Source organism: Spermophilus citellus (genome assembly GCF_964194105.1).
Source record: "Spermophilus citellus genome assembly, chromosome: 17".
Taxonomy (NCBI): domain Eukaryota; kingdom Metazoa; phylum Chordata; class Mammalia; order Rodentia; family Sciuridae; genus Spermophilus; species Spermophilus citellus.
In genome coordinates, this window is record NC_138199.1 from 41,624,822 (window position 1) to 41,642,841 (window position 18,020).

Below are 18,020 nucleotides of genomic sequence, written 5' to 3' on the forward strand. Positions count from 1 at the left end.
TTACTTTGTTTTTGTACCAGAGATTGAACCCAGGGGTATTTAACCACTAGCCACATCCCCAGTCTCCTTATGTTTTATGCTAAGTTGTTTAGGGCCTTACTAAAGTGCTGAGGCTGGCTTTGAACTTCCTATCCTCATGTCTCAGCCTCCTTAGTTGCTAGAATTACAGGTGTGCACCACTATGGCTGGCAAACATAATAAAATTTTAAAACAAAGGGCTGGGAATATAGGTCAATGGCAGAGCTCTTGCCTAAGAGCATTTGTGAGGCCATGGATTTAATCCCCAGTAACGGAAAAAAATAAAATAAATTTCTAGAAGGGCTGTAGGTATAGCTCAGTAGTTTATCTCTTGCCTAGCATGTGTGAAAGCCTGTGTTTGATCCTCAATAACACACACACATAGTCCTAGATAGTAAAAAAAATAAAAAATAAAATAAAATTTTTTTTTTGTTTTGGTACTGGGGATTGAACCCAGGGGAGCTTAACAACTGAGCCAAATCCCCAGCACTTTTATATTTTATTTTGAAACAGGCTCTCACTAAGTTGCTTAGGGTCATTTAAAATTGTTCAAGCTGATTTTGGAATTTCAATTCTTCTGCCTCAGCCTCCCAAGCCACTTTAAAAAAAATTTTTAATAGAGAACAGGTTATTATGAATAAAAGGTTTGGGGAAGGAATACTGAGGATTAAACCCAGGGGCATTTTATCACTGAGCTACATCTCCAACCATTTTTTACTTTTTAAGACAAGACCTTGCCAGGTGCGATGGCACATGCCTGTAATTCTAGGATCTCAAGTTTAAGGCCATCCTCAGCAACTTTGCAAGACCCTAAGCAATTTAGTGAGACCCTGTCTCAAAGTAAAAAATAAAATAGGGCTCTGCAGATGAGGCTCAGTAGGTAAGTGCCCCCTGGATTCAATCTGTTGTACAAAAAAACCAAACCAAAACAACAACAACAAAAAGGGAGGGGTATCACTAAGTTGAGTTTGGCCTTGAACTTGTGATTCTCCTGACTTAACCTCTGGAGTTGCTGGGATTATAGGTCTGCCACTGCAGCTGGCTAGATAATGGATGTTTTATATACTTTTTATTTCCATACTTTGTTCCTTTTTTTTTTTTTTTTTGATAGTGCTGGGTGATGATCAAACCTAGAGCCTGGAGCATGATGGGCAAAAAATTAACCATTGAAAATGAATGTTTATTACATATTATTAAAATGTTTAAAAATGTGATGAGAAAAGAAAAAAGAAGTATCATATTTACTAATATGTCTTTTGGTTTACAAAATAATGATCTGTGCTAATTTCTAGTTCCAGAAAGCTGACTCTGATCTGGATTACATTCAGTATAGGCTGGAATATGAAATCAAGAGAAATCATCCTGACTCAGCAGGCCAGGTAATCTATGAAAGAACTAAACCTTTTTAACTGAATATTTTGTAAAAAGATTTTCTGATAATGTTTCTCAAAGTAACATATTATAATTATTATATTACTAAGTTTATAGTCTTAAAGTCTTGTGATAGAAGCTTGGTCACATCATAATAGAGAGATTATACCAGTAATTAGTGAAGTTTGTAGCTACTTTTCTTATTTTTTTCTAACTTTTACAAAAGAATGATTGAATTCAGAGATACTAATGAGCCAGTTATGGAAGCCTCAAAAATTTCAAGAGACAATATAGCTACCACTAGGACAGTGGGTCTTCAATAATTTTAAGGATAGAAATCCTGGAAGTCTTGATAGTCTCTGAGGATGATCATGATATACTATTAAATTTGCTATTAAATATTGAAATATGAGCAGTGATTTTTGGGTACAATTATATATTTATCTTTTCTAAGGTTCAGTTGATCAGAGATATTAGCTGTTTATTTATTATTTTATTTATTTTTTAAATTTATATTTGAGATGAGAGTCTCATTATGTTGCCCAGGCTGGTCTTGAACTCCTGGGCTTAAATGATCCTGCTGCCTTAGCCTCCTGAGTGTTTGGGACTATAGGCACATACTTAAACATCTGACTATAAAGTTTTTTTTTTTTTTTTGGTACCAGTGATTGAACTCTGAGGCACTCAACCACTGAGCCATATCCCTAGCCCTTGTATTTTATTTAGAGATAGGCTATCACTGAGTAGCTTAGTACCTCACTGTTGCTGGAGCTGGCTTTGAACTTGCAATCCACCTGTTTCAGCCTTCCTAGCCCCTGGGATTACAGTGTGCACCACCACACCCTCTCCTCTGACTATTTTTATACCCTAAAATCATAGCTATAAGTGTACATGTTCATGGGATAAAAGCAAGTAATCTTTAAGCATTGTTTGTTAACATTAATATTTTCAGTACTTCTTTGAAATAACATATTTTGCAATAGCATATTTTGCAGGTTTTTAAAAGAATTCCATACATTAAAAAAAACAACAAAAAAAAACTTCTTTTAAAAAATTTTTTTTGGTACCAGGGATTGAACCTCAGGGGCATTCGACCACTGGGCCACATCCCCAGCCCTTTTTTGTATTTTATTTAGAGACAGGGTCTCACTTAGTTGCTTAGTGCCTTGGCATTGCTGAGGCTGGCTTTGAACTCGCAATCCTCCTGCCTCAGCTTCCCCAATTGCTGGGATTACAAGCATGAACCACTGCGCCCAGCTGAAAAAAAAAAAAAACAAACTTTTTTTTTTTTTTTAAGAGAGAGTGAGAGAGAGAGAGAGAGAGAGAGAGAGAGAGAGAGAGAGAGAGAGAGAATTTTTTTTTTTTTTAATATTTATTTTTTAGTTCTCGGGGGACACAACATCTTTGTTGGTATGTGGTGCTGAGGATCGAACCCGGGCCGCACGCATGCCAGGCGAGCGCGCTACTGCTTGAGCCACATCCCCAGCCCCAACAAACTTTTTTTTGATTGGGTAGAAGTATGAACTAAAGTGAGTTTTTATACAAAATTGGGAGAATTTCATGCGTGTTCAGTTTTTACTCTTCATGGAATTTCAGAATTCTATGGGAGTCTATTTTTGACTTTTTTTTAAAGAGAAAGATAATTTTTTTTTTAATGTTTTTTTTTTTTTTTTAGTTTTCGGCGGACACAACATCTTTGTATGTGGTGCTGAGGATCGAACCCGAGGATCGAACCCGGGCCGCACGCATGCCAGGCGAGCGTGCTACCGCTTGAGCCACATCTCCAGCCCAATTTTTGAATTTTTTAACTCTGAAAGTAGCTTTCTTTTTTTCTTTGACCTTTTTTTTTTTTTTTTCTGACTGAAGAACAACCAACCATTGTGGTCCAATGGTACCATCCGACTGACTAAAGGACTCTTCCAAATCACTATTTTTCCAGTTCTATTTTTAGTACTATTGTGGTAGACATTTTCTCTGCTTTCCATCTCTCATCTTTGTTTCATCTCTAGTTATTTTTCTCTTTTACAACTTGTCTGTGATGAGATTTCTGAGTTACATGTTCAGGTTTCTGGGCATATTACTTAGGAGTTAGTTTTTTACCTAATGGTCATTAATACTTACTTAATTCACTGTTGCCTTATAGTTGATTCTTCTTCACTTATACCTGATTTCTTCCCAACTCTGAACCTTTATTTCTATCAAATTAAATGTGTATAATTTGAAGAGTCACACACAAGTATAAAACTTATAATTTCAAATAGTAATTCATTGCTTCACACTCTCCCACCCTCAAGAAGGCCACTAGTTTATTTCAGTGTCTTCTATCTTTTTTTCACTTTTTGGGTGCTGGGACTTGAACTCAGGGCCTCACATGTGCTCAATACATACTGTACCAGTGAGCTATACCCCAGCCCTAGTATTTCTTTTGTATTTCTAAATAGTATGCTTATACTACATTCCCCTGGCATCTGAAATATCTACTGATTTCCTAGATATAAATGATTCTAAGTCAAATTCTAACTCTGCTTCTTATTAGCTTCATGATTTTAGGCAAGCCAGTTAACTTCCCTGTATTATAAAATGGGGCTATTCTCATAGTCCATAGGTTGAAAGAGAATAAAATTAATTAACATATGCAATGTGTTTAGAATTGTTTGATCTGTAGGAATTGCTCTTCATTGAGCTGTTTATTAACAGTAATTCTTGGTATAGATGATGAAGATGAAATACTACCCATATTTATTTTAATCTTTATAATTTGTGGATAAATCAATATTCAAAATTTATGTTATGATTCTAAATATTGCTTCTGTCTAAACCCTGTTGAATACATTCCTGCTTTTCCTTTTGTTTTATTTATTTATTCATTTGTGATACTAGGGCTTAAACACAGAGCTACAAATATCTCCAGTTCTTTTTATTTTTTACTTTGAGATAGGGTCTCTCTAAACTTCCCAGGCTGGCCTCTCACCTCAGCCTCCCAAGTAGCTTGCTTCATTTTTTCTATGAGCACATGACTAATTCAGCCTTCTTTTCTGATGAGTGGTTTGGTAGATTGGAGCTTTTTTTTTTTTTTTTTTTTAATTGAAGTAGTGGGAATTGAACCCAGATGAGGTGCTCACTCATTCAGTTACTTTATATTTTTTATTTAATATTGAGACAGGGTCTAGCTACATTGTCCAGGTTGTACTTGAACTTGCAATCCTCCTGCCTCAGCTTCTCAGGGAGCTGGGATTACAGGCATATGTAACTGCACCCAGCAAGATTATTTTCTCTTAATTTTAATATCATTGTTTTGTTGTTTCCTAGCTTGTAGGGTTGCTGTTGAGAAATAAATGTCATTCTAATTCCAGATATTTTGTGTGTGCTCTTCTTCATGCATCTGTCTCTCTTGTACCCTCCCCCATCTCTTAGAACTTTGGGAATATTTATGCTGGAAAATTTTATTTTATTGTTTAGATTTCTTCATTAATTATTCTGTCACTTGATGGGATCCTTTCTTTCTTTCTTTTTTTTTTGGTACTGGAGATTGAACCCAAGGTTGCTTAACCACTGAGCCATATCCCCAGCCCTTTTTTGTATTTTATTTAGAGAGAGGATCTTGCTGAGTTGCTAAGGTCCTTGCTAAGTTGCTGGGGCTGGCCTCAGCCTCTCTAGCCACTTGGATTACAGATATATGCCACACAACCAGCAAGAATTTTTTTTTTTTTAATATTTTTTGGGTACTAGTGATTGAACCCAGGGGTGTTCTAGAACTGGAGTTAGGTGTGTGCCATCACACTGGGCCCCAAGAGTTCATTTTAAGAATATAGGCCAGAAATGAATTTAAGGAAAGCGAATAGGACTGGAAAATTATATTCTGTATACTAAACTCAACTATTTTTTGGTACTGGAGATTGAACCTGTGGTCTGGTGAATGCTAAGCATATGGTCTATAACTGAGTTACGTGCTCTGCTATAAGCTTGACCATTTGACCACTGAACAACATCCCCTGTCCTTTTTATTTTTTATTTTGAGACAGGGTCTCACTAAGTTACCAAGGCTGGCCTTGAACTGGAAATCCCTCTGCCTCAGCCTCCCAAGTCACTGGGATTATAGACATGTACCACTGCACCCAGCTGATATTTTTTTTAATTAATTTTTTAATTTATATGTGACAGCAGAATGCATTACAACTTTTTTTTAATATTTAGTGTTTAGTTGTAGTTGGATTCAATACCTTTATTTTATTTATCTATTTTCATGTGGTGCTGAGGATCAAACCCAGGGCCTCGCATGCGCTAGGCAAGTGCTCTACCGCTGAGCCACAACCCCAGCCCTACAATTCTTATTACACATATAGAGCACAGTTTTTCATATCTCTGGCTGTATACAAAGTATATTCACACCAATTCGTGTCTTCATACATGTACTTTGGATAATAATGACCATCACAATCCCCCATTATTTCTAACCCCATGCCTCCTCCCTTCCCCTCCAACCCCTCTGCCCTATCTAGAGTTCGTCAATTCCTCCTATGATCACTCTCCCTACTTCACTATGAATCAGCTTCCTTATAGCAGAGAAAACATTCGGCATTTGGGTTTTTAGGATTGGCTAACTTCAGTTAGCATTATCTTCTGTAACTCCATCCATTTACCTGTAAATGCCATGATTTTATTCTCTTTTATTGCTGAGTAATATTCTATTGTGTATATATGCCACATTTTTTAATCCATTCATCTATTTTTTTAAAATATATTTTTAGTTGTATTTGGACACAATATTTTTATGTGGTATTGAGGATTGAACCCAGTGCCTCACACTTGCAAGGCGGGTGCTCTACCACTGAGCTTCAGCCCCAACACCTATCCATTCATTTATTGAAGGGCATCTAGGTTGGTTACACATTTTAGTGATTGTGAATTGTGCTGCTATAAACATTGATTTGGTTGTGTTCCTATTGTATGCTGTTTTTAAGTCCTGTTAGTATAGACCAAGGAGAGGGATAGCTGGGTCAAATGGTGGTTCCATTCCCAATTTTCCAAGAAATCTCCATACTGCTTTCCACATTGGCTGTACCAATTTGCAGTCCCACAAGCAGTGTAAGAGTGTACCTTTTCCCCCCCATCCTCACCAACACTTATTGTTGTTTGTATTCATAATAGCTGCCATTCTGATTGAAGTGAGATGAAATCTTAGTGTGGTTTTTGTGGGAAGCCATTCTCGCACGTGATTGGGCACCTCCCTGATTGGGTGTGAGGCATTCTGGCTAAGCTGTGTCAGAACTAATCCCCACCCTTTCTAGGTGGGAGAGCCCATCCGTGTGGGGGTGTGACTGACCACTGACCTTGCAATGCTATCCCCCTCGACCTTCATTGGATGGAATTTTCCCCTGAATTTCTTGTTCCCTAATAAAAGGCCACTCTCTGGCATGCCCTGTCTCTCTCTCTCTCCTGCTAGTCTGTGTAAACCTTGCTGCCCCACCAGGTGGCTTGAGGCAGGAGCCAGAGGGGAGAGCCATCTCAGACCTGGTCAAGGAAAAAGATAATTTGAGTTTATGTGTGTTTATTTTGATCTCACTAGTTAACTTCTATGCTTCGAACCTCTAGTATGAAGCTAGCATGCTGGTCACGCGGCTGAATTGGCGCCCAAGAGAGCATTTTATTTATTTTTATTTTATTTTATTTTTTTAAAGAGAGAGAGAGAGAGAATTTTAATATTTATTTTTTAGTTTTCGGTGGACACATCATCTTTGTTTGTATGTGGTGCTGAGGATTGAACCTGGGCCGCACTCATGCCAGGCGAGCGCGCTGCCTCTTGAGCCACATCCCCAGCCCAGCATTTTAGATTAACTAGATTGAGTGGGAGTGCGCTATAAAGATAAAGGAATTGGTGACAATTTTGGGTCACAAAAGTACCTGGAGGTACTGAAGGGACGAGACATTAAATTATTTAAAATGGGAAATTCAACTTCTACTGATAAGGACATGAATTTGACTATTTTAGAAACCATAATTAATCAGAAAGGAAAACAGATAAAAAAGACTCAGTTATTACAATTCTTAAAGGTTGTAGGTGAATTTTGCCCTTGGTTTTGTGACCAAGATTCGCCCAATTTACATACTTGGGAGAAATTAAGGAGGACATTATAAAAATTTGCCTTTCTAATGAATTAACTGGAGGCATTGAGAATATTCAGAAAACTTGGAGGGCCTTAGAAATTTGTCTTTTTGACTACTTGGACCATAGCTTGTGGCCCCCTGAAGATCTATTGAAAGGCATTCAGAGAGCTATTAAGTCTATTCAAATGGAAAATCCACCTGAGGCTAAGTTAATTTCTTTTCCCTTGAGCCTTTTGAAACTGAAAGCTCTTGGGGCTAAACTGAAAGTTAGGAATGTGACCTTAAACTTGCAGGAACAAGATCAGGGTAGCTTGGAGGAAGATCCTAGAAGTCAGGGTCATAGAGAGTCCTCCGGAAGAGATAGACAATCCGCCTGGAGAGGAAAATCCGGAAGAAATTCCTAGAGAGGTACAGAGCCCTTCTTCACCACGTGGCTTAGGAGCCCAATTTCAAAATGGTGATGGCGGAGATTCTTCCCACGAGTCGCAGTCTGAGGAAGAGGAAACAGACATTGAAATTCAGAACTTACAGGGAAATTTTAACAGACTGCGTTTAACACCGCCTGCCCAGGCTATTAGAATTTGGCCATTGTCTGCGAAAAGGACAAAATTTAACAGGTACTCCGAATTAACAATGACTTTTCTTACCCTGTTCTAGCGAGGCATTAAGAAAGCGCAGGAGGCGGGAGAGGACATTAGCCGTTTTCAACTTTTCCCAGTTTTTGAGCAGTTTAATGACCAGGACCAAAGGGTTCGAGTTCATGGTATAATTCCATTTAAGACTATTAAGGAATTGAAGAGTGCTTGTGAGACTTATGGTCTGAATTCACCTTTTGTTCAAAATTTGATTGATACCATAGCCTCACAACCACTTCCACTGAGTGATTGGGTTTCATTAGCCAGATCTTGTTTGAGTGGCGGAGACTTTTTACTTTGGCAGTCTTACTGGGCTGTTTTTTGTACTGAACAAGCAGAAAAGAATAGAAGACAGAATTTGCAGACCCCAGTAGAAATGTTTTTAGGAACGTGTGAATTTGCTGATTTGGAAAGACAGTTAAATTATGAATTTGCAGTGTATGACCAGATAACTTGTAAGGGTCCGGCGAAGCGTCGGAGAAAGAGACCACACGAGACTAGCTTCATGCAATGGCAAGGGGGATTTATTAGGGATCCGTTCCAGCGCGCTGGGGCTCCGTGCTCAAGAAGGGAGAGCAGCCCAGAGCCCAGAGCAGAGGTCAAGCCGAGCTTAAGTACACTTTTTGGAGAGGGCGGGGGGCTTTGCATGCATCAGAACAAATCATCATGAGGCGCGGGAAAATTGAACAACAATTCTGATACATGATTAGTCCATTCATTGGCGGGAACAGTTTGGGCAGGGGTGATTGGTCACTTCTAAACGGGGTACACATTTAAACTGATTGGTTCTGTGGCCTATATGCTTACTTGCCATGCTACCTGGAGCCCTTAGCTATTAAACAACCAGGGAATCAATGGAGATATTTACTGGGCAGTTCCCGCATTGTCCTAACAACTTTACAGAGATTACAGGTTCCGGGGATAGCAGAGGAATTGTAACAATAGACTTTTACCTTTTAGCCCAGGCCTTGTAATCTAGAAGCTTTACAATGCCCTAGTCTTTTACACTTTAACTCAGACTTTTGCAGCTTAGAATCAGCTTAGAAATTTTACCTTTACAAACTGACTGTGCTAAACATGCCTGGAAACAAATAATTTCCAAGGAGCAGTCCAATTTAGTTCTTACCAGAGTCAAACAGGGTGCCATTGAGCCGTATTCGGATTTTGTAGCCCTGTTGTACCAGACAGCAAATTGGTCTATTGGAGACCCAGGAGCTTGTGAGTTTATTCTTAAGCAATTGGCATTTGAAAATGCGAATAAATATTGTCAGGGTATTCTCAGACCCCATCGGAAAAAGGGAACAGTTTCTGAGTTTATCCGCTTGTGTTCTGAGATTGATTCCACCCATTTGCAGACAGTAACGTTAGCCTCGGCCCTAAAGCAAACCCTACAACTGCAGGAATTGGTACGAAAACCCCGTGGGAGATGTTATCTCTGTGGTAGGGCCGGCCATTTTTCCGAGAATATCATACTCGTAATTTTAAGTTCAGGGCTCCATCTGCTGTTGATAATAGATATTGCAGGACTCATCCCCATGTGGCGGATCAAGATGGCGCGGATCAGCCCACCTTCTCGCAGTCATTTCCTCTTAGCAGGAGAACAAAAAACTTCTGATCGGCCCCTCCCCGGGCCTGAGCAAAATTGGAGGAGGGGTCGCATAGTGTGATGTCACTGGCGCCGACCAGGACGGCCCACCATTTCTACTGGAACATAAATCACAAACAGTTTCCTTACAACCCTCAAGGACAATTGAATTGAATCCTGAATCAGGGCCAAAACAAATCCCTACTGGGATTTTTAGGCCACTTCCTAAAAATAGTATAGGTTTAATTTTGGGACATAATAATTTAAAAGGAGCCATTGAGGTAATACCTGGAGTGATAGATTCAAATTTTAAAGAACAATTAAATGTTGCTGTGAGGTCCAATTATGCCCTAATGCTTACTCCAAAGGATGCATTTGCCCAATTGATTTTATTGCCCTGTGATTTGGATGAACATCCGCAAGTAAATTCAGTTTCTAAACTGCCAGACAGAGTGTACTGGTCTCAGTGTGACAAGAGTGCCCTTTATTGGAACTTAAAATTAATCATGAAAATTTCAAAGGAATTCTCGACACAGGTGCTGATATTTTTGTCTTTTCTAGTAGATTCTGGCCTAGGAATTGGCTCTTACATGTAGCACCAGCTAACATAGAGGGAATTGGACAAATTTCATAGCCTGCTCAAAGTGCAAATTATCTCCGATGGGAAGATTCTGATGGGAACAGGGGAGTTTTTAAACCTTATGTGTTAGAGTCTTTACCAGCATACCTATGGGGAAGGGATATTTTAGCAAAAATGAGATTGTTATTAGTAACTTCAAATTCTATACGATCAATTGAGGAAGTTAATCAGGGTTTTTTTCCTAGAGATGATAAGGAAACCTTTCAGGGAGAGTATCTGCTTACAAACCAGTCTCCACGGCAAAGATTAGTAAATGCTCAAAACCAAAATTTTTACTAGGGGCCCTGAGTGTTTCCCCGATCCTAAAGATAGCTGAAAAAATTACCTGGCTCACAGAGGAGCCTATATGGATTTCTCAGTGGCCCATCTCGGGGGAAAAACTTAAAATAATCCATAGGTTAGTTGAGGAACAACTTCAGGCTGGTCATATAGAACCAACACACAGTCCTTGGAACACACCTATTTTTGTTATTAAGAAGAAGTCAGGAAATTGGAGATTGCCACAGGATTTAAGGGGAATAAATCATGCAATTCAGCCTATAGGATCATTATAGCCAGGACTTCCTTCCCCCACATCCATCCCTTTAAACTATAGCTTGATGGTAATAGATTTAAAAGATTGTTTTTTCTCTATAAGGTTACATCCTGGAGATTGTGAAAAATTTGCCTTCACTGTCCCAGCAATTAATTTTAAGGAACCTGTTAAAAGATATTGCTGGAAAGTACTCCCCCAGGGAATGCGTAACAGTCCTACCTTTTGCCAGAAATATGTTGATCAGGCGATAGCTCCCATAAGAAATAGTTTTCCTGATGCGTATATTATTCATTTTATGGATGATATATTATTGGCTCATGTTAATCCAGAGGTACTTTCAGAAATTTTTACTCAGAGGCTTCACTTAACAGCAACGTGTTTATGCATTGCTCCTCAAAAAATACAAAACATGTCTCCCTTTCAATATTTAGGTCAGATAATTCAAGGACGTACAATCCATCCTCAAAATCTTCAGATAAGAGTTAAGGAGTTAACATCCCTTAATGATTTTCACAAACTATTAGGAGACATTAATTGGCTGAGGCCATCCTTAAAACTAACTACTTCCGAATTAAGTCCTTTATTTCAGATATTATAAGGAAATCCTTCTCCAACCTCTCCACGTCAGCTGACCTTAGGGGCTAGAGCAGCTTTAAAAATGGTTGAAAATGCAATTAAAAATGCACAACTTACTAAAGTTGATCCTAAAGAAATAGTGTGTTTATTAATATTTCCAACTGAGCATACCCCAACAGGAGCCATATGGCAAAGATTGGGAGTTATTGAGTGGATTTATTTAGCCCACTCCCCTCAAAAAACATTGATTCCTTTTCATGACTCTATTGCTCAATTAGTCATTAAAGGTAGAACAAGGATTTTACAATTATTGGATCTGAGCCTGATATCATAATTATTCCATTTTCTGTTCAACAGAATAATTGGCTTTTTCAAACTTCTAGCTTATGGCAGATAGCTTTTGCTGATTTTCCTGGCCAGATAGATAGTCATTACTCTCGTGATAAAATTATTCAATTTGCATCACTAACATTACTTATTTTTCCAAAGATTGTGCGTGTCCACCCTATAGATGAAGCTTTATCGGTGTTCACTGATGGTTCAAGCTCAGGTAAAGCAGGTTTTTATACTTGTGTTCACACAGAGATAATGCAAACTTCATATACTTCTGCCCAGAGAGCAGAGCTTCAAGCTTTGATTTGTGCCTTAAATTACTTTGCAAATGAACCTATTAATATTTATTCTGACAGCTTATATGCAGTTGGAGTTACCAAAAATATTGAAACTTCAGTTATTGGGTATACTTCATCACAAGCGTTATTTGAATTATTTCATAATTTACAAAAGGCAGTGCATATGCGAAAATACCCAGGTTTCATAGGACACATACGGGCTCATACTAATCTTCCAGGAACTTTAGCTTCAGGTAATGACAAGATTGATAAATTAGTAGCTGTCTGTCAACAGATGTCTCCATGTGATTGTGCACAAGCTTCCCATTCCTTGCATCATCAAAATGCTTCTAGCTTATGTAAAAAATTTAATATTACCAGAGAACAAACTCGTCAAATTGTAAGTCAATGCCCTAAGTGTGTTATTCACACTCCATCTCCACCATCAGGGTTAAATCCCCGTGGATTAAAACCAAATCAAATATGGCAAATGGATGTAACTCATATTCCTCAATTTGGTAAGCAATGTTATGTACATGTAATAGTTGATACATATTCCAGATTTATTTTTGCCACAGCACATACAAAGGAAAATACTCAACATGTAATTTCTCATTGCCTAGCAGCCTTTGCTGTGTTAGGGTGCCCTATACAGATCAAAACAGATAATGCATCAGCTTATGTAAGCTCTTCTTTTCAACAATTTTGCCAAGAGTTTCAAATTAATCGTAAAACAGGAATTCCTTATAACCCCCAAGGTCAAGCCATTGTGGAACGAGCTCATTTATCTATTAAGCTTCAATTACAAAAATTAAAGGGGCAGAATAGGTTTATGACTCCCCAAAATAGCCGCAATCATGCCTTGTTCCTTTTAAGTTTTTTAAACTGTGACGTAGAAGGTCACACTGCAGCTGAGAGACAAATGTCTTCCACAGTAACAGGCCCTTTAGGCAGAGTTTTGTGGAAAGATTTACAGACTGGTCAATGGAAAGGCCCAGACCCAATGATTATGTGGGGCAGAGGTCATGCTTGTATTTTTCCAGAAGGTGCTTTTCGTCCTATCTGGGTGCCTGAAAGTGCAATCAGACATGGAAGAGATAGAACCGAGATTCAAGCGACTGAATATCGACCCGGAGAAGCCCCCATTCAAAAGGAAGAGATATCGGAAAAAGCTGAAGAGAAACCAGATTGATCAGCCAAAAAGCTGATTTCATGGGAAGACGTGAAGAAGCTAACAACACAGGCTTCCCGAATAATTCAACTTCTAGGAAAAAACAGGACCCCAGTCTTGATGGTAGCGACAGTAATTGCCCTGCTGGGCTGTCAGGTAAAGGGGAACCAGACAGACATTTACTGGACATATTTCCCAGATCCACCCCTGGTACACCCAGCTGTGTGGACTGGAGAATCTATTCCAGTGTTTATTAATGACTCATTCATGATGGGAGGATTTACAGATACTCATATTACTCCCAATCATGTTACTAGATTTAATTTTTCTGGCTACAGTGCCCCATTATCTTTGTGTTGGTCCCACAATAAACATGCTGGCTGTCTGAAAGTATCATTTTAGGAAAAGACAGCGATTGGTAGACCTAGACTGACCAATTATTCTACTTATGGAGACTTAAAACCTTATACTAGATCAGTAATTAAGATGGGACAAACCAGTCATTTCTGCAAAACCGCCATGGATACACCACTGTCCAGATAGTTCTACAATTGAGATTGGCACCTTTCCTAGATGGATGGATTGTGTAAATATTTTTCCTGTATAACATAAGGTGTCTAAAGATAGTGGGTATATTTTAGACTGGTCTCCATAAATTGATAAGAGACAATTACGAAAAAATTCTGCTAGATTTGTTAGTAATATTTTGACTTACAGTGAGGGTATTCAAAAAGATGTTTGGCGCTTAATTGCTGCCTGAGAATTCTTATATTTTACAGACAAGCCTTTACCAAAATTTGTTGGCAAGAACTGTAAGGCGGGATCTTGCTATGGTTTACGAGCCTGTGTCCAAGCTCCTTATGTTTTAATTATTGGAAATGTAAAAGTTAAATGGATAGATGACAGATATGTTGTTACATGTAACATATGTAACCTAACCAATTGTATTACTAGGTATAATGGAGGAAAAGGAGTGCTGATACTTCATCAGCCCTCTTTTGTTTTATTACCTGCTAATATTTCAGAGCCATGGTATGCTGATGCTGGTTTACAAGTCTTGCAGCAAATTCATGCCCAGCTAGCAAGACTTAAACATGCTATTGGAATTATAATTGTTGGTGTTTTGGCATTAGTTTCTTTTATTGCATCCAGTGTTTCTGCCTCTCTGACATTGTCTCAAAATATTCAACATGCAAAATAAACTCCTTAGAGGCGACTGTTATAGACATAGGTAATGAAACTTCAGCTTTAAAGTTTAAGGAAAGGCTTAAATGCCACGCATATTATAAATATGTGTGTGTTACAGCTGCCAAATACAATGCTTCTCTCTGGGATTGGGAGAAGGTTAAAAACCATTTGTTAGGTATTTGGCAAAATAATAATAATAGCTTAGATCTTTTGGAACTTCATCACCATATCCAAGACATTCAAAATAATAGAGCTGATTTTTTGGATCCTTATTCTTTGGCTAACCAAATATTGAAGCAGTTAAATGGATTTAACCCTGGAAATATTCTTAAACACTCGGCCTGGTACATTACTGGATTGTTCTCTTTGCTGTTAATTCTCCTTTGTGTTGTAATTATAGGATGGCGAGTCTTTGGAACAAGAATGCAGAAACTCGAAAGAGTGAACCACCGCCTGATTTTTAAGAAAAAAAGGGAAGAATCAACAAATGGGACTTACTCAAACTAAAAAGTTTTTTTCTCAGCAAAAGAAACAATAAGAGGTAAATAGGGAGCCTACATCCTGGGAACAAATTTTTACTCCTCACACTTCAGATAGAGCCCTATTATCCAGAGTATACAAAGAACTCAAAAAATTCAACAATAAGAAAACAAACAACCCAATCAACAAATGGGCCAAGGACCTGAACAGACACTTCTCAGAGGAGGACATACAATCAATCAACAAGTACATGAAAAAATGCTCACCACCTCTAGCAGTCAGAGAAATGCAAATCAAAACCACCCTAAGATATCATCTCACTCCAGTAAGATTGGCAGCCATTATGAAGTCAAACAACAACAAGTGCTGGCAAGGATATGGGGAAAAGGGTACACTTGTACATTGGTGGTGGGACTGCAAATTGTTGCGGCCAATTTGGAAAGCAGTATGGAGATTCCTTGGAAAGCTGGGAATGGAACCACCATTTGACCCAGCTATTCCCCTTCTCGGACTATTCCCTAAAGACCTTAAAAGAGCGTACTATATTGATACTGCTACGTTGATGTTCATAGCAGCACAATTCACAATAGCTAGACTATGGAACCAACCTAGATGCCTTGCAATAGATGAATGGATAAAAAAAATGTGGCATTTATACACAATGGAGTATTACTCTGCACTAAAAAATGACAAAATCCTGACATTTGCAGGGAAATGGATGGCATTAGAGCAGATTATGCTAAGTGAAGCTAGCCAAACCCTAAAAAACAAATGTCAAATGTCTTCTTTGATATAAGGAGAGCAACTAAGAACAGAGCAGGGAGGAAGAGCATGAGAAGAAGGTTAACATTAAACAGGGACGAGAGGTGGGAGGTAAAGGGAGAGAGAAGGGAAATTGCATGGAAATGGAAGGAGACCCTCATTGTTATACCAAATTACATATAAGAGGAAGTGGGGGGAAAGGGAAAAAAAAAAGCAAGGGAGAGAAATGAATTACAGTAGATGGGGTAGTGAGAGAAGATGGGAGGGGAGGGAAGGGGAGGAGGGATAATAGAGGATAGGAAAGGCAGCAGAATACAAAAGACACTAGTATGGCAATATGTAAAAACGTGGATGTGTAACTGATGTGATTCTGCAATCTGTATACGGGGTAAAAATCGGAGTTCATAACCCATTTGAATCAAATATTTGAAATATGATATGTTAAGAACTATATAATGTTTTGAACAGCTAATAATAAAAAAAAGAAGAAGAAAAGGGAGGTATATATGGGAAGCCATTCTTGCACGTGATTGGGCATCTCCCTGATTGGGTGTGAGGCGTTCTGGCTAAACTGAGTCGGAACTAATCCCCACCCTTTCTAGGTGCGAGAGCCCATCCATGTGTGGGTATGACTGACCATTGACCCTGAGACCAATCACTGACCCTGACCTTGGAATGCTGTCCCCCTCCACCTTCATTGGATGGAATTTTACCCTGAATTTCTTGTTCCCCAATAAAAGGCCACTCTCTGGCGTGCCCTGCCTCTCTCTCTCCTACTAGTCTGTAAACCTCGCTGCCCCACTGGGTGGCTCCAGGCAGGAGCCAGAGGGGAGACCCGTTTCAGACCTGGTCAAAGAAAAAGGTAATTTGAATTTATGTGTGTTTATTTTGATCTCACTAGTTAACTTCTATGCTTCGAACTGCTAGTATGAAGCTAGCGTGCTGGTGGTGAGGCTGAGGTTTTGATTTGCATTTTTCTAATTGCTAGTGATGATGAACAGTTTTTCATACATTTGTTGATTGATTGTACATCATTTTCTGAGAAATGTCTGTTTAGGTCCTTGGCCCATTTATTGATTGGGTTATTTATTTTTTTAGTGTTCAACTTTTTAAGTTCTTTATATACCCTAGAAATTAGTGCTCTGTCTGATGTGTGAGGGGTAAAGATTTGCTCCCAAGATGTACGCTCTTTATTCACCTCACAGATGTTTCTTTTGCTGAGAAGAACTTTTTAGTTTGAGTCCATTCCATTTATTGATTCTTGATTTTAATTCTTTCGCCAAAGGAGTCTTATTAAGGAAGTTGGGGCCTAATTCCTCATGATGAAGATTAGGGGCTACGTTTTCTTCTATTAGTTTTCGGCGGACACAACATCTTTGTTTGTATGTGGTGCTGAGGATCGAACCCGGGCTGCACGCATGCCAGGCGAGCGTGCTACCGCTTGAGCCACATCCCCAGCTCCAGGGTCTCTGCGTTTATTCCTAAGTCATTGATCGATTTTTAGTTGAGTTTTGTGCATGGTAAGAGATAGGAGTTTAATTTCATTTTGCATATGGATTCCCAGTTTTCCCAGCATCATTTGTTGAAGAGGCTATGTTTTCTCCTATGCATGTTTTTGGCACTGTTGTCTTTTGTTGTAATTTTGTACCATTGCACCCACCTGTTATTAAACTGAGGAAGTATATTATAATAAATTCTAAAGCTTGATGATAAATGGAGTAAGAAAAATAAATTGGTGTTAAACTGAAAATGGAAGCAAGACAAAGGATTAATATCTCCTCCCCCCAAGCTGGGAAGATATAACTATATATTTTTATGTCTATATAAAGGGAAATGTTTAAAAAAATTATTGAAATAAGCTGGGTGTGTAATCCCAGAGGTTCAGGAGGCTGAGGCAGTAGAATTGTGACTTCAAAGCCAGCCTCAGCAACAGCAAGGCACTAAGCAACTTGGTAAGAGCCTGTCTCTAAATAAAATATAAAATAGGGCTGGAAATATGGCGCAGTGGTTGAGTGCCCCTGAGTTCAATCTCTAGTAACCTCCACTCCCCCAAAAAAATATTGAAATAAAGAAAAATTTAAGGTTCTGAAGGATAGGGGAGGATTTGGTAGTGGTAGTGTTAGGATGAATAAAGTTGAGAAAGTCATAGATGTTTTCATTTTACCATGAAAAGCCAGGAAAATAGGGTTTCTAGTGGATCTTTTCTATCTTTATAGCAGTGTATTTGGTAAAGTCATGTGCCAAGTAAGAGAGGATGGGTATAGAGGGAGTGAAGGTTTGCAATAGGTTGGAAGCATCAGAGATTTATTGAAAAGAAGTATAGTACCAAGTGCAGAGAGAAAC

General features: G+C 38.7%; 1 protein-coding gene and 1 long non-coding RNA gene across 2 annotated transcripts in view; both read left to right on the forward strand.

Moving 5' to 3' along the window:
• Window positions 1–18,020, forward strand: part of LOC308635743 — a 573,614-nt gene that overhangs the window by 546,145 nt on the left and 9,449 nt on the right. The gene's annotated exons all lie outside the window — the stretch shown is intronic.
• SKA2 (spindle and kinetochore associated complex subunit 2) overlaps window positions 1–18,020 on the forward strand; it is a 40,866-nt gene that overhangs the window by 15,882 nt on the left and 6,964 nt on the right. Inside the window, exon 2 of the mRNA XM_081270458.1 lies at window positions 1,311–1,397. Within this exon, the coding sequence (XP_081126584.1) occupies window positions 1,311–1,397 (87 nt within the window). The remainder of the gene's footprint in view (window positions 1–1,310; window positions 1,398–18,020) is intronic.